At 35.5% G+C, this 26,616-nt stretch overlaps 1 protein-coding gene across 1 annotated transcript in view; it reads left to right on the forward strand.

Moving 5' to 3' along the window:
* Positions 1-26,616, forward strand: part of GRM8 (glutamate metabotropic receptor 8) — a 346,291-nt gene that overhangs the window by 312,522 nt on the left and 7,153 nt on the right. The window contains exon 10 of the mRNA XM_085218365.1: positions 1,900-2,835. Coding sequence (XP_085074491.1) covers positions 1,900-2,835 — 936 coding nt within the window. The remainder of the gene's footprint in view (positions 1-1,899; positions 2,836-26,616) is intronic.

Genomic DNA, 26,616 nt, shown 5'->3' on the forward strand with positions numbered 1-26,616 from the left:
CACTATTGCTGTAACCTATGGATAGAAAAATAATGACACGGGTGAATATTCTGCACAGATTCAAGAACCCAAGAAGCTGATACATACACTTGATAACTGGAAAAATGGATAGAGCTTTAAGAGCTTTGTTGTAATAAAGTCTTTGACTATTTTTCTTTATTAAATTCATATCATGGGGGAAAAAAAAAAAAAGTAGACAAAGAATACAGACAAGGAGTGCTGCATGTTATGGATAACTGGGAATTACTGCAGTTACCAGAAGTAGCATGGCTTTTCAGTGAACTGGATTGCTTCTGGCTGAAATGAAAACAGAAGATACTTCCCAGAAAGACATCTCAGTCTTCTTTAATCATTACTCAGTTTAATCATTAACCAGTCCCAAATCAGCAGATGCCCTTAAATGACTCAAGGGTTTCACTGAGTTGCCCATGTTAGCATGTTCCTCTTCATTACCATGTGGTCACTTGTTCGCGCTTTTGCATGTCATATGACAGTCAAGTCCTGCACTGTGCAGAAGGGACAAAGGAGACAAAGAGCCAGTTTGCATGCTTCTCTTGTATTCAGCCTGTGTAGTACAGTGACATGGTACTCAGAGGAAAGAAAAGAAGGCTGGACATGCTACATTGTGGTTTTCTCTCAAATCTGTTGAAAACTGACTGAAAAAATAAACCTTTAAGGCCAAAATTATCCCTCTTGGTAAGCTGTTCCCTTTCTGTCCTACTCCAGAAGGAGCTGAAAACACTCCTGACACGTGAAGTTTTGTTACTGCTGTTTCACTTATAAATAAAACCTCTAAATTGAATGAAAGTGCTAAGTACTTAGTAGACAAGAACAAGATGAGTCCTTCATGTTTGAGTGCTTACCACCTAACAAAGGAATAAAAGATGGAGAATGGGAGCATGGCAGAGCAAATCTGGTGCCTATAAGAAATTATTTGTTCTGCAAACTGCTGTGGATCACTCGATGTGACCTCCTGCAGAACACACTGTTACTAAGGGTGGGCTAAGGGTTGCTGGGACTAACTTGAGTGATAATTTTAAGCCAGAGACACTTTAAATCTGTTAATTTCCCATACAGGTTTTATGTGGGGAGTATGCATGAAGAATAGACAAGAGCATGAAAAAAAAAGCACATTTATTTTGTTAATGCTCTGCAGTGAGAAATTTGGGACTTCCAAAGAAAAACTGCACTGTGTGCATCTGCTTTATACTACAAAAAAAAATCTTGGAATTTTTTAAATCAGGAGAACTAAAGTGTAGTCATGACATCTTTTCCCATTATCATTCAGAAAGCAGTATATACTCATTTTTGTCTTCTGGAAATGAAAACAAAACTCCTTTGTGAATTTTCAAACTCAGAAAGTAAAAAAGTGTGAAATACCAACTTTCATGGAAGACTGGCTTTATATTTCCTATATATTGATGTTTATTTCTGACACTTTTTGTTCTGACAAAACTGATGCAAGGAGATTTTGGTCTTTTTCTTCACTGTGCCAAAAACTTATTTGAAACTCATGTAGTCTTATTTTGTAATTAAATGATTGAGAACTAGTGGTACTTATATTTGCATATGATTAACTTCTAAAGCGCTGTGCACAGGGTTTTTTGCTTTTAAAGCAACCGTGAGTCAATAAATATCCTTACAGATGTCAATTTGGTCAGCAGTAAAGAGGTAAATAGAAACTAATGACACTCATCAAGCCAGTGGCATGAATGATTTATTGGACACAATCATTTAACGCTTTCATAAAGTCAATACATGGGGAAGAAACAGGTTTCTTATTATGGTAAACTGCATTTGAACTGTCAGCATGTAGTGATTTATGACGAACGTGTGGCCAGGATTAGGATATTATAAATGGGAGTAAATAGAAGGCTCATTAATTTTTTATACCCGCAGGTAGAAGACATGCAGTGGGCTAATAGAGAGCACACTCATCCGGCATCTGTCTGCAGCCTACCCTGTAAAGCTGGGGAAAGAAAGAAAACCGTGAAGGGGGTGCCCTGCTGCTGGCACTGTGAACGCTGCGAAGGGTACCACTACCAGGTGGATGAATTCAATTGTGAACTGTGCCCCATCAATAAGAGACCGAATGCCAACCGTACAGATTGCCAGCTTATCCCCATAATCAAACTGGAGTGGCATTCCCCATGGGCCATTGTGCCCGTCTTCATAGCTATCCTTGGTATAATTGCCACCACCTTTGTCATCGTGACGTTTGTGCGGTACAACGATACTCCGATTGTCAGGGCCTCTGGACGGGAGCTCAGTTATGTGCTCTTGACTGGGATTTTTCTCTGTTATTCCATTACTTTTTTAATGATTGCCACTCCTGATACAGTGATCTGCTCATTTCGAAGGATCTTCCTAGGACTTGGCATGTGTTTCAGCTATGCTGCCTTGCTTACCAAAACAAACAGAATTCACAGAATATTTGAACAGGGTAAGAAATCAGTCACAGCTCCCAAATTTATTAGTCCAGCTTCCCAGCTGGTGATCACTTTCAGTCTCATATCCTTGCAGCTTATTGGAGTCTTCATCTGGTTTGCCATTGATCCACCACACACCATAGTAGATTATGGAGAGCAGAGGACTCTTGAACCAGAAAATGCTAGGGGAGTTCTCAAATGTGACATTTCAGATCTGTCTCTCATTTGTTCCCTTGGATACAGTATTCTCTTGATGGTCACGTGTACTGTTTATGCTATTAAAACAAGAGGGGTTCCAGAGACCTTCAATGAAGCAAAACCCATTGGATTTACTATGTACACAACCTGCATAATTTGGTTAGCTTTTATTCCAATCTTTTTTGGTACGGCCCAGTCGGCAGAGAAGGTAAGTGGTGAATTTACAAATCAAATAGTGTACTCTCTTTATTTTTTGTCTTGCAATACTTGTAAAACTGCAACATTTTTGCTCGAAAGATTTAGTAGTTCTAAGTGCTAATTACGAACAGAGTCTCGGGACTCATAGAAAATAAAATATGTGATTCAAATGGTAGGTTTCTTGCATTTCAACACAAGGTACTAAATGTGACTGTAGATAATAATGTTGGCATTTTCTTGCTATATCCTTACTTTAAATGACTGTTTCTGGTGATGCTCATTAGTGCCCTTCTCTGATGCTCCAGCCTGTTACATGAAGCACTATAAATCATTATAATCCACAGATCTGATAGCAACGGCTATGTTTCAAAAGTCCAAGGAGATCAATGTACATTTGTCAAAATAATAAAGAAGAATGCCTGGACAGAATGAAAACAATTACTATTCCCTCTGATTGACACATATAATTTAAATAAGATAGGAGGAGTGAATGAAGCATATGTGAAATCACCTAAGGCACTTATTATTGTCTCAGAGGGAAAACTTTTTCCTGATGTTTTAATGAGAAGTTCAACATTGCTCGCTTGGTTATGTGTTATTCCTTTTTCAGTTGGCACAGTTCTTTCCTGGTATCAGTCATGCTGAGACCATACAAATCATATCATTTAACTCTCCCTCTCTCTGTTCTAATGGGAAGACAGGGATAAATATATATTGTGTGAGTTTGTAGTCAGCTGATAGTGATGAAGAGAATGAGTTAGGCAGGAAAGAGCAATAATAGCAACAACACTCTTCAAAACTGCAAATCTGTAAGATTTGGAAAAATCATAAAATAAGAAAATAAAGTCTTTACTCATTTACACAAATTCTTTTCCCTTTTATCAGGTGATTTTTATAATGTTTTTAAGTACATGTATTGAATTTAATTAATTCAGTTGGAAAAATTAGCATGTATCCACTTTTAAGTTTAACATGTTCCTGGTTCAGCTGACACTCTTGCTTGTAGAATAAAGAAATAGATCCATATGTGTTAAAAAAATACGTCTGTTAATTCATATGGATAAACTGTATGGTGAAAATTATGTGGCAGAAAAAAACATTTTCCACACTAAAAGTTGAAGTAAGCAGTTTTACAGAATTGGATAAGGCTTGATTTCCACAGCTATTTGTATTAAATCAGAATAAATGAGTAATAAGATAATGACATATTATAGACACACCAGAGATTTAAAAAGGTCTGTTTGATATAAGAAAACAGATTTGGGTGCATTGTATTTAAATTCTGAATTTCTGTGAGTGTGCTCAGTTTTAAGTCAGAAAAAGACTTTGTAGCACATTTGTTTTAACAGCTTGGTCCAGTAAGTTTTAGGTAAGTACCTATAACAATACAAATGCATTTCTGATTATTGAAACACAGAAAATATTACTTGGCTGGAAACTAGGCAGTGAGGTTCGATTTACACCATTGTTTCATCTTAGCTTGTAGTAAAGGATGATTTTGGTTTTGATGTCTGTAGATGGGACTAATGAATACCTCTTTTGCATTTGTCATATGAAACCCAAGACAAAACACATAAATTATACTAAATCACACAGCTTCTACACTAAATTTCACGTCTTAGTTGTCTTCTTTAAGAATGATTTCTTATTCTTCAGACAACTTTCAGGAGGAAGAAAAGCGAATTAATGTGCTAATACAGTAGTCTTGTAATTCAAATAATTATTTTCACAGTGTTTCAAATTTTGGCTGCAAATAAAAACATATTTCCACACAGAGTATTTTAGATATAATCATAATAGCTCGTGCACTCATACAATTAATTGTTTATTTGAAGAGGAAAAAAAGTAGTAGCTTAGTGCACACATACATATATTTTCTGAATGTACTCCAACTTGGAAGGGACCTTAAATATCATGAAGTTCCAGTCCCCTTGCCATGGGCAGGTTGCCACTGACTGGACCAGCCTGCCTAGGGCCCCATCCAATCTGGTCTTGAGTGCCTCCAGGGATGGGGCATCCACAGCTTCTCTGAGCAGCCTGTGCCAGTGCCTCACCGTCCAGTGAGTAAAAAATTTCCTTCTAACATCTAACTTAAATTTCTTCTCTTTTAGTTTAAAACTGTTTTCCCTTGTCCTGTCACTATCTATCCTTGTAAAAAGTCAGCCTCCCTCCTGTTTTTAAACACCATTTAATTACTGGAAGGCTGCATTGATGTCTCAGCAGAGCCTTCTCTTCTCCAGGCTGAACAAGCCCACCACCCTCAGTCTTTCGTCGTAGGAGAGTTGCTCCAGCTCTAGAGCGCTCTGATATCTTTGTGGTGTTCTCTGGATCGACTCCAACAGCTCTATGTCTTTCATGTGCTGGGACCCAAGCAAGGTCTGAATGGAGGTTTCTCAGTATTATACAGCACCTAGAGAAGCATTTTTAAACCAAAGTAATATGTTATTGAACGTCTTATTTGAGATTTTTTATATGGTTAATCTTGAAGGCATTTTTTAATCTAATTGATTGAAAGATTTTATGATCTTTTTTGAAAACTGAAGAAATTAAATAAAAACAGACTTTTTTTTTTTTTTATGCTTACGCACTTTGCCATTGATTTTAAAATCTATTTTTTTATGGGTTGAATTTGTTTGGAGAGAATGAACAATAAGTTGAGGAACTCCAAGTACTCTTCAAAGCAATGGTTCCTTTTTTGAAATGTTGACTGTAATAAAATTTAATGTAACATTTGTTACAAGCCAGGTGTATTTCAGAATAGCATTTAATTGTGCTTTTGAGTTTAAATATGCTAATTTTGGAATAGAGTAGGCAAAATTTCTCCAAAATGTTTTCAAGCACTTCTGTTTTCTTAAATATTAGTAGAACTTTCAACAGTAGGAGAAATGGTTATGCATATGTGGAAAAAGATTTCACATTAATACACTATGCTATGAACAGAGATTAAGTAGAATGCTTTGAGAATCATTTTTATTTCACTGTCAGGATATTTCCACTAATAAATGAAAATATACAATAACTAAATGGTAAACATGGGTGTCTGGATCCAAAATTCATAAATAATTATGGAAAGGTTATCTTTATATTTATGGTTATTGAATAATTTCCCCCAAATATAACATTGCTCAAAGACTCTGGATGGAATGTAAAAGAGTCTAAGCCAGACTATGACTGTTGGTGTCTGTCAGACAACAGACATGCATGTTGAAGAAGATGTAAATAAACATAAGTATTTTTCTGCAGACAGACTGTTGTATCTTCCAACCCAAACCGGTCTATGATTCTATGGTCTTGCTCATGTTTCGATTATGTAACATGGGCTGGGTAAAATATCTCTCATTGCTGGTTAGTATATCTGAATTACATACCTGAATGCATGGTGTGACACATCCATAAGGGAAAACATGCTAAAAAGCTGGTATAAGTTGAAAAGACTGAGTAAGAATATTGATTTATGGTCTTGACACTGGTAACGTTTTTAGTAGCACTTTCCAACATTTACCATTTCTATGCATAAGTTATGTAAATTTACATAAGCTTAAAACTAATACAAAATTGAGAAAAAGAATAAATAATAATCAAAAAAAGATTTAAAAAAAAATAAATCCAAAATAACCTTTACACCCCAAGTTTGGTGGCTTTTATGGATCTCCATGTTCATTGTTTGTCCTTGTTCTCAAGTAGAAGAACAAAAAAAAGCATATGTGATTAAGCATGACATTTTAGGTTATTTCTGTGGATGTTCTACAGAGAACTATATGAGCATTGACTTTATGTCCCTTTATGTCCAGTGTGATTTTTTTCATTTGTGATTTTGGTTGTTCATGATCAGACCATTTTGACAGCTGCTGTTGTTAAGAAAAGAATCCGCTATCAATAGTTAAATTATTCCAGTGCATCATTGAACTAGATGAAAAAAAAAAAAAGAAAAAAACCAACAACATCAACAAAAAAACCCTGTCATAAAGCACTTTTTTCCTTGCATAAAAGTTAGTGAGGTGCACTACTAAAGGAAATGAAGTTCTGTGAGAAGCATGCTGTCAGTATAAGCTTCCAACTGCATCTATAAGCAGTAAGACACTTAAGTACTGGGATCATCTGGAACAGAGATGTCTAAAATGTAATGACTGGAATGCTGCAAAAAAAGAGTGAAACCAGCTGAGTGATTAAAACAGATGTTTGAATCTCTGGGTGAAATGAAGTTACAGCAGCAGACTACACACACACACACAAAACAAAAAACAAAAAACAAAACAAACAAAAAAACCCAACCAAACAAAACAAAAAAAACAGCACTTAGGATTAATGTCTATCTAAAGTACGTTTATATTTGATAACCAAACTATTTTATTTTCCTTCTTCCAGTATTGACAGGTAGATTAATCACATTCGTTAAGAAATAATACAGACATCATTTGTTATATTAACCTAGAAATATTCCATTTTAAATGAGAAGGTGAATTTTTTTTTTTCGAAAGTAAAACAGATTGTACTCTCTACTACAAAAAGAGAACCATAGAAAATGCTGAAAGATTTCCTTCTTCCATGCCCCAAGGAAGCAATTGCAAGGTGTAATCTAATAAGGCAGATGAATTTTACCACATTTTTGAGTTATTCTGACAACTTTGATCTTTCTTTTCATAACTACAGCAAAAATAAAGCCAGTAATAATGCAAGGTAGATGTCTTACCATAAAATATTATCTATATGATCTTACTATTCCATCTGTTTTCATCCCAGATTTCTTGAGAAGTGGCTCTTCTATATATATATATATAGCCATTAATTACATTAAAGGGAGCTAGACACTCTGCTAAAAGCATCTTAATATGACTTGTAAGCAACTGGCGTAGTTTTCAGAAGGAAAATACTCACTTCTCAAGTTCTCAGTGGGAAGGAGAAGTGATTCTATCAGCCTACAAATGTGTTCCATGAGATACATTCTTCAGCATACAAACAAACGAACCCAAAACAAAGCCCTACTAATAAGAATTCAGGTAGAAATGCTTTACTTCCCTCACATTTCAAGAAAACCACCTTTCTTTTCTTTCCTTTTTTTTTTTTACCTTAAATTATGAATTCCTTGCTAAATGTATTCCTGTGACTGTAAGAAAACAAAGCATCTTAATGAAGCTTCAGGCTGCGTTAATGAAGCAGACTGAACTGAGCCTTTTCGTCACCTCACGGTTTCTCTTTTAATTCCAATCACACTCAGACATCTATCTCTGCAGGTAGTGTACATCACAAGAAAAAATTAAGTAAGGCAACTTATCATGTTAGTATTTATTTAATTTTATGAATAATATTTGGCTTGATATTTGATTAAGCCAGAATCTTAAGTATCTCTTCAGAGGGATATTTTGAATGGTTTTTACTTTTTATTTTTATGGAATCCAAAATTAGAAGTTGGCTGAAATACTTTCCATGTTCCATAGATTATCATTTTTCAAACTGATTTCTGTACTTTTTGATCTATTTATTTATATTTTTCAGAATCATTAGACTGTAGAAGGACTTGAAAGCTGGTTACAAAACTATAAATACTTGAATTTTTGCATGTTTTGGAAGCATTCGATTGTTGGACAGTAACCTCCCTCACTGTCACTGAAAATTGTGTGTTAAGAAGGAGGAAGCTTTCCATAATGTTTTTTTCATTTCATTTTTTTTTTTTTTCCCAAACAAATCTCCTTTTTTCAAAAATATCTCATGAACTAAATTGTTTCTAAATTTGATAATTTCCTTAGGATTTTTCTAGCCCTCATCAGGAATGAGAGCTTTATTGCTCTGGTGTTGAAACAATGTTGGAAAAAGTATTTAAGTGAGAATACAACTGAGTTGTTCTTTTCTACCCATTCTTCCTCTGCTCCATTCCCTCGTGGGACAGAAGTGCCTCATTCCTTGCACATCCCCAAGGCAGCATGTTTCTCTCCAGCTGGTGAATTTATTCAGTGTCAACAACATTGCTGGGTCAGTTCTTTGGCTTAATAAATTGTAGTTAAAGCAGCCCTATAAATCTGTTCTTTGCATCCAGACTTCCATGAGCTATATGAAAGAAAAAAGTGTTTTTACTTTTCTGTTGTGGGTGGATAAACTACGAAATGTACCTCCAATGAGACACCAGTTAAATTTATAGATTCTCTTTTTTTCAAAAGTCATTTTGTATGATTCCATTGCACAACCTTTTTTCTTTGGAAAAGCTGTACAGTGTCTTCTAGAATAAAAAGCTGTAAAAAAATAGGGAAAAGAGGTGGACTGGCACATTATGAATACTGTGAACATTCAGAAAACTTTTTTCAGTTTCAGATTTTTCTTTGTTTTCTTTTGAGTTGAACTTGAATTTGGGAAGCAAGGCACTTTTAAAATTGATTAATTTCACAACTTTTATACTGATCACTCTTAAGGTGAAAATGTTCAGAATTAACTGTTCACTGTAACACCTGACTTGGCTTTAAAAAAAAAAAAAAATCATAAATCATAACATTTCTAAGCAGCATTTGTGATAAATAATGACTTTCATGGAAATTGAAATATATTATACTATAATTATCTAAACTGCAGTAAGAGATAATTCATCATGAAATCAGAAGGGATTGATATAGCCAGTCAAGTTGGTCTCTTGTGCAAAATGATATCCTGAGCTCTATTCACCTAAATATTGTACACTACATAGAGCACAGACTCTTTTGCCTCCCTTTCAAAACTTATACATTGAAGGTTGCAATTCACGTGCAACACATAGTATTTCTGTTGCTGTACAGTTCTAAGAGGGAACTAGTTTGGTGTTGTTTTCAAGACATAAAAAATTTTTAGATGACCGTTTGCAAATTTTCTATTTGTATCCATATTGGTAACATACTCTGCCTTAGATAACATAATCACTGAGAGATTGTGGATGATACCTTGAGCACATTAGTGCATAAAAAATCATACATCTAACTCTGGGCTTCTAGACAATAATCGATTTTTAGCATGTCAATTTTTTATATGACAATTGATTTTAAATGAATAAAATGATTATAGTTCATCAATCTTCTTTTCTTTTGTACTAGTTCAGAGTTACAACACAACATATATTGTATGTATAGAGTATTCCACTCTAGTCTCAGTGCTGGGACCAATAACTTTATCAGTATCTCTGACAGTGGGATGGAGTGCACACTCAGCCAGTTTGCCGATGATAACAAGCTGTGGGATGTGATTGACAATTCTGATGGTTGGGATGCCTTCTACCTAGACAGGCTAGACATGTCTGTCTATGCTAGGCAGGCTTGAGCAGTGGGCCCAGGAGAACCTCATGAGGTTCAACAAATCGAAATGCAAGATCTTGCACCTCGGTTGAAGCAAGCCCTGTTACCAATACAAGTTGGGGAATGAAAGGATTGAGCACAGCCATGCAGAGAATGACCTGAGGGTGCTGGTAGGTGAAAGCTGGACAAGATCCGGCAGTGCACCCTTGCAGCCCAGAAAGCCAAACGTATCCTGGGCTGAATCAAAAGAAGCAGGGCCAGCAGGGTGAGGGAGGTGATCCTGGCCCTCTACTCTGTGCTGGTGAGGCCTCACCTGGAGTACTGTGTCCAGATGTGGAGTCCTCAGTGCAGGAGAGACATGTATCTGCTGGAACGCATCCAGAGGAGGGTCACAAAAAATGATCCGAGGGATGGAACACTTCTCCTACGAGGACAGACTGAGAGAGCTGGGGTTGTTTAGCCCAGAGAAGAGAAGGCTCCACGGTGACCTGATAGCGTCCTTTTGGTTTCTAAAGGGGATCTACAGGAAAGAAGAGAGTAGACTCTTAGCAGGATCTGTTGTAATTGAACAAAGGAAAAACAGTTTCAAGCTTAAGGAGGGTAGATTTACATTAGACATAAGGAAAAAGTCTTTTCAGTGAGGGTGCTGAGGCACTCTAAAAGATTGCTCAGTGATGCGGTTGATGCTGCATCTCAAGAGACTTTCAAGATGGGGCTAGATCAGGCCCTTGGTGACCTGATATAGCTGTGCATGCCCCTTTTCATTTCAGGGAAATTGGACTACACGAACTTTAAACATTCCTTCCAAATATAGGGATTCTATGATTCTATGAATTGCTACATGCTTTCCTTACTGCATTGTTTGATATGCTAACCTATGAAATATAGATTTATTGTGAATACTTATTGTGAATAAGTAGCTTTAAAATAAATTGCAGATTCATGCACAAAAAAAACAAATGAAGATTTTAGCTTTCTCTGTGGGGCAGTTAGATTTGTCCCATAGATTTGCTACTTTGCTCCAAAAGTTAGTGGTTAAAGGAAAAAGAAGCAAAGCTCCACATTATTCCAAGTTATTTTGAGCTGAAATGCATATGCAAAAGTTTGTGGAAGCCTCCCTAGATTTCTTATTAGGTACTGCAAAGAAAAGTTCCTTCTGCTCTACCCGACCCTAATATGTAGGTATGACTTTCCACCTTACTTTACATGAAAGCTAGGTAGAAGGTTATTTTCAGGCTGTGCTTCCCACTCAACAAAGCCTTGTGGAGAATTTAATATACCTACATTAAAATGTTCTAGCCTCTGTATAGTTTTCTTGTTATTCAGCATGAGTGTGAGACATTGTTTTACTTGGTGAATGATGGACTTCGTACATGGTTAGTTGATGTATAATTTAAAAAACTCAACTCTATTGTTATATGATATGCCTGCAGCCTTTAAGTTGTAATTTTATTTCTCTGTTTACTTTAATATTATTTAAACCACTTATTTAATAAAGTAAGCACTTTTCAGTTGTTCAGTGGAACACTCATGAATGTTCCTGAAGGTTGTATACACTCCTTTCTCCTGTATGGCTGCATGTCTGTTCTAATATCAGTATGGTATAAGTGTACCTGACTGCATACAGTGAAGAGATATACACCTGTCACAAAATGGAAAACATCAGTGTTTTGCTTGTCTGACATGTTTTGCTTCTGGCCCAGTGAAGAATGGTAGCTTCAGGGTCTTTGGAAGAAGAGGACACAGGAAATGAGCTGCCAAAAAAATTACATTAGCTTGTGATCTTCATTGTACCCTATTCTGGGGATTGTCAGAGATTTGGTGATATATGAAGATGGAGTGCTTGCTAGAAAATTTTTGAATATATTTTTTGGATACTTGCTGGCTTGTGTGATAAATTCCTCACTGTAAATGAGAAACAGAAGCAACTTTTTGGAGCACAGGTAACTAAATAACTTCTCCGCCTTCATCCACTTTAGATAATATTCCAAAATTATGTGTGGCATTTTCTCAAATACCATGGAAGTCTCACAGTGATGATTTTGGAAAGAAATAAAACCAACATATGATTTAACTACCATATTTCCAAGTTCACCTCATTAAAATGTTGGTCATTTCCCTTTGGGTTGTTCACTGCCAAAAAACTGCTGATTGCTGACAAATGCAGTTAAAAGGAAATCCTTCCAGGTTTCCTGGATATTCATTTCATAGTAAGAAAAAGATTAGTCTTTGGGATTCAGTTGTGTTTCATCTATAAGTCTAACTGTGAAATGGGATGCACTATGTAATTATTATGCATATGACAACATCTAGTTCACTGTTTTGTATAAAAAGAAAAGGCAGGTAGTATATCTTACAATATAATCATGTTCTCAACTACTTCGTGATGTGATGGTCAAGCACTGAAATTGGTGTCCCCCACAGTGCATTTGAATAGGACCATGGACAGACAGTTCTATTGTTCATTAGAAGCAGAAGGTTTGACCAGCTACAGACCTCCATTTACAACAAAAATGCATTCAGGGGACGCATATGAAATGTTGTATCACGAGACCTTATCAAGAAAATGTATTTAGACAAATGCAGCTCCTGCCTCTTGTTTAAAATTCTGTGCAGTTCTTTATTCTGCATGTGATGGGATATGTAACAATTTTTATACTGAGCTGCCTAGAATGGAACTTATCCTTACAGAAGCATATATATGTTCCAACAACCTCATGCAGGTGTCCATTTCAAATTGAAATATGTTCTTAAATTTAGACCAGAACATGTTAATGTGTTACTCGCAGATGAGTATGTTCAGTGCTGTTCTGAGGTCTAAAAGAATCACATTCCTTTCAGCTATCATTCAAGCAGTGATGTAACTTGCACTTTATAAATTCTTAGGTAGTTAGGGCATTGGGAGGACTGGTTTCTTTTGGGCAAGACAAAAATAGTGATAACACAAAAAGTATAAAAAACTATCACAATAAAGATTTGAATTTAGTACGTTTATATATATATATGTATGTATGTATTTCAAATAAGAATGATATAATAAAAGCATGAAGAGAAAATATACCTATGAATACGAGAAAGTTAATTACAACTGCCTTTTCCATCCAATAAAAACAAGATCTAACCCAGAAATTTAATTAATTGTTAAACATGGAAATATTAGGAAAATGTTTGTTGGAAGTCTGATTTCACATGGACTAGTGAGCTTTATGCTAACTCTTAAAAAGCCAAACCAACCCCTTTATGGGTATTATGGGAACACATCATTATTTAGATCGTTAACTCTGAATACATATGTGAATGTGTGTCTATAAGTATTCCATTTTGCATAACTGTATTCTCTTTTTTGCATGGAAAAAGAACAGTTAGCTGAAATGACCAACTAAAAGCACTAATGCCAATAAACATATGACCACCCTCTGCAAAACAAAGACATTAATTCCTCTATTTAAAAAAAACACATTTTTTATTTCCATTTACAGGGTCATAATGCATAAAATGACAATTGAGAAAATCATATCAGCTAAGCTGAGAGGGTCAAAATTTAACATTTTGAAACATATGAATAGGATTAAAGTGATGTTATTGGAATCACTAATAGAACTGATGTCATCACATTATAGTTTGGTTTTATAGAGAAAATGTCCTCCTCTGTACCGCAGTATAACAAAAATAGCAGAAATATGAAGAGAAGGAAAGGACAGGATCTTATTGTTCTTTTTTTAACTCCTCTGAACTCGTGCAGAGTATAAGCAAATATTCACATGTATTGTGCATGCCATTCACAAAGGTACCGCACAGTATTTCACAGTTAGAAGTCAGGAAGGTCAGAAGGAGTTTAGAAGAGAAGAAGGAAGCTGCTTAAAAAGAGAGTATTTGATAGCAAATACAGAAAAAGACTTGTGCATCTGAAGCTGAGGGACACATGACATTAAGGAAATGTCCTTTGTACTAAGATAGCATATGTAATTGAGTGGGGTATAGCAGAAGAGCTCACAGCAGGTAAAGCATCTATCTTCTAATCTAGTCATCAAAAAGACATGGACAAACCAATGTAGCATGATACAGAAATCAGTCCCAGTACACCAAACTACTTTTCAAACAGTCTCTGTAAGGGAATTGTTTGCACCATATGTTTTCCTGAAAAGCTTATCTAATAAAATGTTGCTTTAGTAGAAGTACTACACATACAGTGCAGCATGGTACAGTTGAAAGTAGCACCCTCCAGAACTCATCACCTTCTATCTCATTGAGCCATCTCAATGCATACAATTTTATTAATCTAAAAAGATCACATATCTCCATTAAAGCTTGCAGATTTCCAAGTTGGAATTTTCTTTGCTATTCCATCAGTACTATTTACCTTGTCAGTGAGGTTTTTAATTACCGTATCTAATCACCACTAACATCATCATCTTTGTCCTTAACAACCTTCATTTTTTGTTACTGTTTATGTAGTTTCCCCTTTTCTTATAATTTGTCCAAGATAGGAGAGTCATCCTGGACAATGCCATTTTTTTCCATGATAACCAAAATCTTAGTTCTTTCTTTCAAGACTGAGATGCCACAGTTATCCCAGTGTCTCTTCCTTTTCTCTCTCATTAACAATGACGCTGACATTTTGTTGGTCAAGTTTGTACTCTCACCCTTAGGTTTAGTACAGTATTTTTCTGACTTGTCTATATAAAATGCTTCCTTTCTTTCCATTTGAATACACCTAGAATTCTGAAATCTGTCCAGATTTTAGTTTATTTTTTAGTGCTCCGTTTCTGAAAAATTCAGGTAAAGACACAATTCAGTTCAAATGAATGGGAGTTTTGCCAGTGATGTCAAGAAACATTTAACTACCCCAGTTGGTGTTAAATTGCCCTTGAATCCTTAATTTTTATGGATTCCTTTTATTTTTCAAACTGTTGGAAGCTTTTCTTAAAGTGGTATGTGTAATTTAGAATTTTGTAGAATTTTAATCTGTTATGAAAAATTGAAATTTTGGAGTTTTCCAGTGTATTTTTCTTTGTTTCCTTTACATACAAGTTCATAGGCTCAAGTCTCACTTAGCTTTGCCTTGAGCTCATTATTTTCTGTACTTTCAATAAACAATCTCATAAGTCTTTGCATTCCTTCCCAGAGGAATCTGAGAAAGGAAAAAATTAGTATAAAAATGTACAGTAGACAGGTTTGATTTTCAAAACATTCAAACCAGGAAAGGTACTAAAAATATAATGTCTTCAGACAGTGTCATACATTGTTTCACTGACACAGCAGAACTTTGTAAACATGAAGGAGATTTTTCATGTAGGAAATATAAATGTGTTGTGTTTTTCCTTCTGTCTTCTTGGTAGGAATTTAAGAAGCAGATCTTGTTTACTGCTTTTTTGGCCTTTCTCTTTGCTTTCTTGTAGATATGTGGAGTACTTGGTCAGGTTTCATGCTAGATTGTGGGCTAGAGAGAAGCAATGTGTGCTGGCATTGTTCCAGCTGCATTTGCTGTAAGAAGATGGTTCAGAGCCAGATATTCTAGTATCACTAGTATCACTATCTAGCAAGGCGTTTTTGCATTTGGCTATATCCATATTCTCATAAGATCACCAGAATATATGAGAAAATGGCAAAACTTCACCTGAACAGGTCTCTTCTGTCTGACAGGCTCATGTGGTTTCTACATCTCTCTGCTGGAAAAAGTTCTTATGTTTCAAAACAGTAACAGTAAACTGAAGTGATCTGGATACACTTTTTTTATATATATTATTGGAAAAAAGATAATGCAAAGAGATTTTTAAGTGCTGTGATTTTCATATGATGGAATGTACTATTACATTTGGAAATGCTGACTGTAAGGCTAATTAAATAATTTCTATCTCCTATGAATGAGTGAAATAAAAACTTTGTAAAATGATGCTAGACTTTTTATCTGCAGAATGAGAATTATTAAGTGTGATTTTAATTGTGACATATGAATACTAGCATAAACTCTTTGGGCATTTTTGCCCATGGATGAGCACACCTGTTTCTCTTAATGTTATAGAAGTTGTGCACACATACTGACAGGAGACTCGACCCCTATGGTTGCAAAATGAAACTGTGGGCACCTCTCCAATACATGTAATGCCTCTTAGTCAATGCCAAGATCTATTTTTGCTGCAGTTAGTGCTACCATGCTGTTTAAAATGACAGAGTATAAGCAAGTAACTTAGATCTAACCTGTCAGGTTAGTCAGCAGTGATGCGTTTCACTGCACCACTGTACTTCTTTTCCCTGAAATTTTTTTTTAGCTTGTCAGCTCTGGTAAGCAATACTCTCTTCCTCTTACAAAGCCATCTACTTGGGTGAAGTAAATTTCACAGAGGGCTCACATTCTGTGCTTTATTGACTTCTTATCGAAATCACTTTTTCAATTTATTCACTATTCATCTCTCTTGTTTATTTAAGGATGGTCTATTTCACATATGTCGAAGAATCACACCCTCATTTCTTAGAGATTTAAATGTACATTCTTTTTTACTGAAATGATGACTGCATTTTGTTCATGATAGAATTAAAGTGTGTGAGCAATTTTACAGTTATGAAAGGAGAGAGAAGTAAGAACGAAAATCCTCTGTTGCTTCCTAAAAGTTTAAAGTACCCACATTTGACAAAGAACATTAAAGGAACTACTTGTCATTTTCAAAGATGAGACTTATCCTATTTCTTCACTTACATAAATTATCCACTGTTGCAGTCTCTTAACAATCAACTTGTATGAAATTTCATAGATCATGTCTGTTTATTTCAGAAAATTAAACATTTATTTTCTAGGAGGTGTAGGCTCTAGATCAGATCCAGAACAAATGTTTTAGCAAACAACGATTTGATATTTAGGAAGCAGTTCTGCAGGCTGACAATAACAAGAAAAGGGCATGGAGCTGCTGGTTTGGGAAAGGTTGAAATTTAAAATCTGAGTATGTCCGAGACACTGCAGTAAATCCAGCCACATGGACTTATTCTCCTAATCCAGACAATTTTGTACGTAGTAGATCCAGTTCATCCTATAACCAGCCCCTTAATCATGTGTTTACTCTTTGGCTCCATGCAAACAAAAGATTTCTTGCTTGTCTTTGTCACACATATGAAATTATCCTTCAGTATTATGGACAATTTTGAAAAGTAACAAAGCATCTAGTAATTGTTTGGGAAAGTTTATAGAGGCAACAAATTTCTGTTTTCATTGCATCATACAATCACCTCAGCTAAACATCTCAGCAGTGTTAGTTGCTCAACTTCTCCCAGCAATAAACATCAACACTATAGCTTCTAGACTTTTATATAGAGTGCTGCTGTGGTAGATGATTTCTTTCTCAGAGGAAGAGTATTTTCATTTTCTTTCTTTTTGATTATCAGAAGACAAATGACTTGACATGGCTGCCAGATAATAATACCTTTTCATTCTCTTATATTCTATATTACTTTATTACGGTAAGTTTCTCCCGCATACAGTTTCAATCAGCCTTATTTTTACACATATAATCTGTCCCTTTAAAATTCTGTTTTTTGTAAAGATCCTTTAACTGATAGTCTGCAGCTCTGAATTATATCTGACTTATTTGTATTGACAAGAAAGGAAAAGGAAACATTTGTGAAAATGGTGTACAGAATGTGGTGGCAGAAATATGAGTCAGCTTTGGAAAAGCACTAGCAGAATGTTGGCAGAAGAGGAACTTGGAGGCAAACGCCTAGTTTTGTTATCGAAACATTCAAAAAAGCGTGACTGCTGAGGAATCACTGAGTTTTTGAAGAATGAAAATGAGCATATTTTTAACCCCCAAAATGACACTGAGTGAGAACTCCCACGGAGTGATATTCATAGGAAAAGGGAAACTTGAAAGTAATGCAAACTTGAAAGAATTTTGCTGAAGAGGCAGTTGTGATTTTAAAGTACACTGAAATCCATAACTGAGACTTTAGAAAGTGTTGACATAGTATGGTTATTATGTTATTACTATTAATTTCAAGTACAATGGTGGAGTTGTGTTTATTTTGCAAGGATGGCAAAACTAGAGAGATTTTCTCATGTCACCCCTCATGATAGCAACACTATTCCCCCTTCCAGTGGGGAATACTAAAGAGAATATGGTAAAATTCAGAAAGAAGAATGGTCATGTAATTGCTTGTGCTTAGGTGGAAGATAGTCATCATATAGCCTGGTGAAAGCAGTACAGATATAAACATCCAGCATTTAAGGAAACAACTTTAAATGCAACATCAGAAATGCTTAAGGTAGGGATGGGAAGCAGGCAGTCAAATGTTGACAAGTGAGATTACAACAGAATTTGATACTAGTAAAGAAAATGTCCTTCAGGGCTATAGGTTTCACGTGTTGCAAACATTCACAGACGGAACATTTGTTAAAAAATCTTTTAATTTGCTGTCATTTTTTGCATAGAGTAATCTTCATATGGGGGAATTAAATCTCTCAAAGAAGCTGGGTTACCACTGTCCATCACTGTCCATGTACTTGCAATGGTATTTTCAAATCTATTGTGTTTTTTTCTTTTTTTTTTTTTCTGTGCTTATCTCTTCAGCAAATGCATGTGTTTTCCCATTTTTCAACTATTTATAAAACATCTCTCCTTACTGTATTTCTTTACAAATGACTGTCCTATATTACCTTGTAAGAAAACATACAAATTTCTCTCCAGCAACAGAGTCTCCAGAATTTCAATATGTTGTCCTATAACAATTAGCCAGAGGTATTATTGTTCAGTCAGCCACCTTGTCTCAGGTGACTCTATTGTCTCCAGTTAGTTTAGTTTTATCAGAAAGGCTGATTTTGAACTGCCCTGAGAAATGATGACTAAGTATGCTGCATAAGCACAGAAACATATACATATTCACTTACCTAGACCAAAATTATACGTACAGGACTAACCTGAATTTCACCTTCATTTTAACTTGATTTTTACTAGTTCTTTTTTAAATTTCAGGCTTAGCCTTTTTCTGTGAAATGCGTGTGAATAAACCACTAAAAGTAAAAATGGAGCAGAGCACTGCAGATAACATTTACATAACACACATTGTTTTGAAATCCTCAAATATATTTTCCTGCCCTGCTGAGCCAAGATGAAGAATCACATATGGTGAGGAAAGCCACTCACAGTTGGGAGACCTTCGTATTCCCTTTGCACAGGGAGGAACAATTTAGCCTCATTCCTCACTTTCTCCTGCTAATTTGGCACAAATCAAATGCAAGAGACAGAACTTGAATGTTTTTATAAGTGAGAAGATACATTTTTCTTGTCTCATGTGGCTAAATGTTTCTTGTTAAGGTCTAGAGCTGAGCAAACAGTGTAATAATATATTCATGATTCTGTTTATGTTACTTCCAATCCAGGAAGGGGCTTCTCCCTGTTTTCTTGCATTGTCCTAACACACTTCTGCAAAAGCTGTAATTTAGCTTGGAGTATGTACATCTAGAGTAAATGGGTTTTCAGCATGTCTTTGGCATTTTGTAGATTTTGGATTTCCATGAAAATGAAGGAAAGCTGTCAGTATTATGGATAGGAAAATGACATTATTAACAGATATCTGTTTATCAAACAAAAAATATACAACGTCAGCTGAGGAATAAAAAGGATCACACATATATGAGCAACATAAAAATTACAAGTGAGGTTTGTATTCTTCCTTTTTTCTTAACAGTTTGATATAAAAGATCACCATTTGAGGGCAAATGCCCCATGGAAAACTTTAGAGACCTCAAATATGCCTTGGACATATCAAGGAGTGAAAGCCAGGGGCCAGTCATCTGCATGAATAGCAACAACAGAGGAAAGTTGCTAATGGTGACAGAAATAGCAACTAATTACTAAGAAAATGGCAAGAGAAAAAGGCCTGCAAAATTTGCTAAACATCATGTCTTATTTAGATCTCACTCTCCCATTTGCTTTTGGAAGGGAAGAACACAGCTAACATAAACTCTAGGGTTCACATTTGCAGCCAAAAATAAACCTCGTGGAAACAGCAAAAAACGTTAGTGGAGTAGATACAGGAGCTGTGAGGAAGGACAGGAAATTATTTTTAAAGTCCTAAGTGTTCCTATGTTTACTGTCTCTTACTATAACCTTCATTCTAAAGCACTTCCAGCCTTCACCTGAATAGACTCAGGGCATTAATAATTATTTCATTCAGTGCTCCTGCTGGCAAAAATTAGGTCATCCAGTCAGGGAAAGCAGTGAAGCCAGGGTACTATGCCAGTGATGTAGGCAACCTGTCAGATAATAAAAATCTAAAAACTGCTTTCAGAGTTACAGGCAAAAGAGATTACAAGGTAGGACACAGGGAAATGAAGTGATGTGAGCTAAAGGTTTATTCTAGCAGGTTCAGCAGAGAGGCAATGATTTAGGGCAACTTTTGACTGTTAGACGATTTGAGTGGCTAGAGTGGGCTCTGAGCACCCTGATCTAGCTGTAGATGTCCCTGTTCATTGCAGAGCAGTTGGACTAGATGATCTTTAAAGGTCCTTTCTAACAAACAATTCTATGATTCTAAATAACAGGATTTGCATTTTCATATTTATTTTATCATGTACCACATATTATTTTGCCTTTTATGAAGCTCACAAGATGTAACATGATGGTTTTATTATCTGTGTTACACCAATAGTATATTTTATTTAAAATTGTCATGGGCCATCTGTTACTTCCATCTAAAATATTTCTTCTTAGTATTATAACCTGTCACAAACACAATTTACGCAAACCACTACTGCATACAAACAATAGTGTGCTAAATTTGACTTGACAGTTCCTACTCCAGGCTAGATTATTTATACACTTATAAAGCTAAATAATGAATAAAATAACATCCTATTGCATCATGTTTATTCTTTGTTTACTGTTAGTGCTGATTTGCAAAGCATGAAGAAAACACCCTTTTTCTTTCAGAAAATGAAAACTGTAGATGTCTTCATTACAGGCCAGACTTGCTAACCACTGATTAAACAACAATAATTTTAGTTCTCCAGGTTTACATCAGTGACAGGAGGAAATGCAATAAAATCTGTCTTGCTTACAAAGGTATTAGCGAGGTTTTGCCAGACAGAGTGAAGTATGGATCGTAAGTGCAGTTGTGTATCAAGGGCCTTCAGATCAACTCTTGTCATCTTAATTCTAGCACAAAATTAAGAAAAGGAAAGGGAAGGGAAGGGAAGGGAAGGGAAGGGAAGAGAAGGAGGAAGAGAAGGGAAGAGAAGAGAAGGGAAGAGAAGAGAAGAGAAGAGAAGAGAAGAGAGAGAGAGAAGAGAAGAGAAGAGAAGAGAAGAGAGAGAAGAAGAGAAAGAGAGAAGAGAAGAGAAGAGAAGAGAAGAGAAGAGAAAGAGAAGAGAAGAGAAGAGAAGAGAAGAGAAGAGAAGAGAAGAGAAGAGAAGAGAAAAGAAAGAAAAGAAAAGAAAAGAAAAGAAAAGAAAAGAAAAGAAAAGAAAAGAAAAGAAAAGAAAAGAAAAGAAAAGAAAGAAAAAGGAAAGAAAAGGAAAGAAAAGGAAAGAAAAGGAAAGAAAAGGAAAGAAAAGGAAAGAAAAGGAAAGGAAAGGAAAGGAAAAGGAAAGAAAAGGAAAGAAAGGAAAGGAAAAGGAAGGAAGGAAGGAAGGAAAGGAAGGAAAGGAAGGGAAGGGAAGGGAAGGGAAGGGAAGGGAAGGAAGGGAAGGGAAGGGAAGGGAAGGAAGGGAAGGGAAGGAGAAGGAGAGAGAAGAGAAGAGAAGAGAAGAGAAGAGAAGAGAAGAGAAGAAGAAGAGAAGAGAAGAGAAGAAAGAGAAGAGAAGAGAAGAGAAGAGAAGAGAAGAAAGGAAGAGAAGAGAAGAGAAGAGAAGAAAGGAAGAAAGAGAAGAAAGGAAAGAAAGGAAGAAAAGAAAAGAAAAGAAAGAAAAGAAAAGAAAAGAAAGAAGAAAAGAAAAGAAAAGAAAAGAAAGAAAGAAAAGAAAAGAGAAGAGAAAGAAAGAAAAGAAAAGAAGAAGAAAAGAAAAGAAAGAGAAAAAGAAAAGAAAAGAAAAGAAAAGAAAAGAAAAGAAAAGAAAAGAAAAAAGAAAGAAAAGAAAAGAAAAAAGGAAAAAAAAAAAAAAAAAAAAAAAAAAGAAAAGATGGCGTCCAGTTTCAGCCAACTTTTAGGTAGAAGTGATTGTCCTCTGAATTACATGAAAATGACAGTCAGAGAAGAGAGCAACAAGTCATAGTGTGAACTAAGACATACTAGATATCAGAGAACAGCTCGATTGCAGAAGAAATCCTGTGGTTATTTGAACAAGTGACGAATTTCAGACTGCGACTGCAACTTCTTTGGCTCTCTAAGCCAATAGGAATGAGTAACTTGTTTCCAATTTGTTTGTTACAAAGTTGAATGGAATTTTATAAGCCCCAAGACCCGTTTTCTAATCCTTATCTGCTGTTTAATAAATACTTTATAGATGAAAGTCGTTATTGGATATCATGATCATTAATAGTAACATTCTTGTTCCTCATCTACAAAGATTTGCCAGTAAAGCTAGGATAGAAAACTATAAAAACAAACAAAAACAACTCCAAAAAAAAACAAAAACCCATACACACACACACACACACACATACACACGCACACACTGAAACTGACTGACATATTTACACTGGCAAAACCTCAATGTGTGGGTATGCCAACTGAGGAAAGCTAATGTTAGTTCTGCATCTGTCATTCGGTGAGGTGATGTAACTGTGCTGGCAGGAGAGCGTCTCTTCTTGGCATGCATCAAGAGGCTTTGACAGCGTGGCCCCAACAGATTGGCTAGTGACAGAGGCTCTTTATTTTAAACAAGCACTAAATTTTGCATTAAAAAACAATTGGGTGATCTGGCAAGATAGAGCATTTTATTTGGAATAGCACAACAAAACAGTTAAGGGAACCAGTGACATTGCCTCTTTTGTCTGTTCACCATCTTTCAGGCTGCAGATAGTATTTCAGCACATTGATTCAAGTTCTCTGAAAGGAGATGATATAGCTCTTTTCATCAGTTTAAAAGTATTCAAAGTGTTGGGCCCTTTATTTAGAGGCATTGGAATCATAGCTAACAAATCTAGTGATGGTTTTTAATTTATTCTTTTTAATGACAGAAAATTATTGTTGAATAATGTAACTGTGCAGTCATATTCCTTTCAGCATGCAACTGTTTTCTGTCACTTAGTTATAGAGTTACAGGTATTAATTACAATTTGAAAGTAGATAAAACAGTGTCTTTTTTTTATCTTTTTTCTTTAAAAGAAGGGAAAGAAAAGCTGCCGTTAGTCCTTTCACTTAATTGAGTTGGTTTTTCCCCAGAGATGGAATGTCCTATTTAATCATTACAGCAGATGTGCAATGACAAACTGAATATATGGGAACGTAAACCAAAGGGATTTTCTGTTTAAAACATTGGCAGCATCTTAAAAATATGCAATCTGTTGAATTCTTGGTTGGCTTTGAGTGCTGGAAACACAGTACTGAAGAGGCTTTACTTTATATTAATAATTAACATTTATAAAATGCCTCAAGGGATAGAACCTCTTAATTTATATAATGTAGTCAACTAAATTATAGTATAAAAAATTACAGATTATTTTAATTGAGCTGACCTGAATCCCATATACATTACACAGGTTTCACCATATTTTCTCATTTTATTTTTAATACTAATTCATTATTGATATTGTTATTATTTAGGCTATTTAAATATCCATAATGTGCAAATTAGAGCATGTTAAAATAAATTAAAATATAGTTCCTGCCTCAGTCCCTATTTAGTTCAGAAAGACAGAACAAGGAACATTAAGAAGTCAAGAAGATACGACACAGAGGGAAGAAGACACTTCTCAATTATTACTGCAGCTAGGTCAGTAAGAAAACTTTATTATACTACTGTAATTCAAGACCTGAGTAGATGAAGACATCCCTAACTAGATAAAGGCCTGAACAACGTGATCTAACCTCAAAGCTGACCTTGCTTTGAGGAGATTGGACTAGATACTTAATGTTCTTTCTGATGTGAACCAACTCTACTTATAAATTAAGAAAAATATTTTTACAATAACTGATGGAATTTAGTATGTTTGTGTGGATTTTCTGTTTGAGAAAAAGTCAATGGTAAGTCTTGAACAAGACCTCCTTTTGGCTGAGAATGTTCACACAATGTATAAGCTGCTTCCCTCTCAGCAGCAATGCAGAGGCACTCTCTCAGAAAAAAAAGCAGATCAAAGAGCACTGCAGCTGTTTAAACGTTGGAAGGTAATTTTACATCATCTGTTCATGGATCAGACCAACTCACCATCAGGTCTATAGTCCAAATCTGAATAGTGAGAAAGTGAAATCTTTTAGTAGATATGCCTCACGTTATTCTTGTTTCTAGGACGATTCTATCCTCGTAGCCATTATCTTTCCAAGTTGACAACAAATCTCTCCTTCTCTTGTGTCAGATGATAACAATTAAGTACTCTGTAGTTCTAAAGAAAAGTGCACTACCTTATCTTCTCTTTATGTTATCATAGCAAGAATAAGTGGATACCTATCGATCCTCGTGTGCCAGATCTACCTGGTATAATTAATTGCACTTGGGCAGCGATGTAAATTTTAAAGTCACTCATAGTTCGCCTGCATATTATCAACCAAAGCACCCTACAGTCAGATCTGAATCAGTTGCAAATCCAGCTTGGTGCCTTGTCTGCAATGCAGTTTAGACACATATAGGCTACATAACTTTCACACACAAGTTGCCACTTTCTGGTGTTGCCCCGATAAAAATTAAGATTAGATTTTATTTCATGATTAAAAAGCTCAACAGATATGAATAATACCAATGTCTGTAGGTCTAACCCCCCTATTCAAGCAGAGACTCCTGCAGCTGTTTGCCCAGGACCAGGTCTAGGCTGCTTTTGAAGATCTACAAGGAAGGAGACTCCACAACCTCTCTGGACAACTTCTTTTTCTATGCATATGCCATATTTGATAGATACAACTACTTGTGACTCATAAAAATTGGCAGTGTCTGATAAATGGAGCTACTGAGTAACAATATATCTTGGTATTGCAATGAAAATGTGTCAAAGGACTGATGGGGAGAAATAAGAATAAGCTAAAGTTATGAAACTTCACAAGGCTATGCTACTGAGGTAACTCAATGGGATAAATAAGATACATTTGTCCTGCTGTACCTTTGGTAAATCTGCACCTGGACAGACATATGAAATAATGGTGAACTTTTAACAGTTCTGCTCTCTACAAAGAATGTTGAGAAAGGAAACCATAATAATAAAAACTGTAGTTATAAAAACCAAATAGACTGCTGCATAGCCTGCAGTAAATTATTATTTCCTTTCTCAGACGGTGTAATCAGATAATTTTAGATGTTAGGTGCACACATGCTTGGGGGAAAGTGCTAAGATTTTGCATTTACGTATCCATCTGAGCTTAAAGAAACATTGTCAATCACTTTGCAAGTCCTCCTGGTCACACTATTGCTTATTCAGATCAGGATGCCCATTGGCCTTCTTGGCTACCGGAGCATCCTGGTTTAGAGGCAGCATACAATAAATATATAGTGCATACCATTCAGCACACCCTCTGCACTCAGCATTACAGCTAGGAAAAGGTTCTAAAATCCAATTACTGTGGGTTTCTTACTGATTAAGTAGGGGATTCACAATTCCTTTCTGCAGTGAATGAATTCTGATAGAAAAACTTTACAGAAATTACAAAACCAAAATTTCAGATAAACAATCATGTAGAATTTAAATAGATTAGTAGTAAAAGAGGGAAATACTTTGATAGTGCACACATTTTAAAATCTATGTAAGCTGCTTATACAACAGGTTTATATCTTTTTCTAAAAAAAATAGGAGAGAAAAATAATGAAATATTTTTATTAGCTTCTATGTTTAGGAGCAATTCAGTGTAAATTCACTGAAGTCAAAGGAGAAACTATATGTGGATTCATCCTGCTGATATTACACTTATTCTTACAAAAGGAATAAAACTCAGCAAACATTTCTAGATAGGGCTTGTACCTGAGTACAGCCACTGTAAGAATTCTGTTAACAAATTGCAATTGAAATGCCTGCTAAGGGCTGAAGGGACTTGTTTGATTGTTTGTTTTTCTTTTTGTCATTCCATTTTAGCTGCTTCCTTGCTCATTACGTTGTTCCCATTAGCATAATGTATTGGTTGTGTTTGCACAGCTTTTCTTGCCAAAGGCTGCCCTGCAGTTGTAGAGGCATTGGGGTAACCAGCTGTTACTTATTTAAACCTCCATCATTTTGTGTGACGGAGTAACTTAATTATGTCCTGCTTGAAAATGCTAAATAAAATTATCTTCTGAACAAGTGTACTTCATTTAATATTTGTCTCTATCAGGTACTTGAACTCTCACACATAAAACCTAATGAACAAAATAGACAAACACATTCTAGAACTAAACCTGCCAGCAAGTTATTTATTAAAGCACTTAGGTTTAGGTTATTTTATAGTATTCCTGGTTCATGGTTGTCACTCTATCTAAGGTACAATGCATATTTGAATTTCAGAAA

The sequence above is a fragment of the Meleagris gallopavo genome, chromosome 1 (genome assembly GCF_905368555.1).
Source record: "Meleagris gallopavo chromosome 1, MGAL_WU_HG_1.1, whole genome shotgun sequence".
Lineage (NCBI taxonomy): Eukaryota > Metazoa > Chordata > Aves > Galliformes > Phasianidae > Meleagris > Meleagris gallopavo.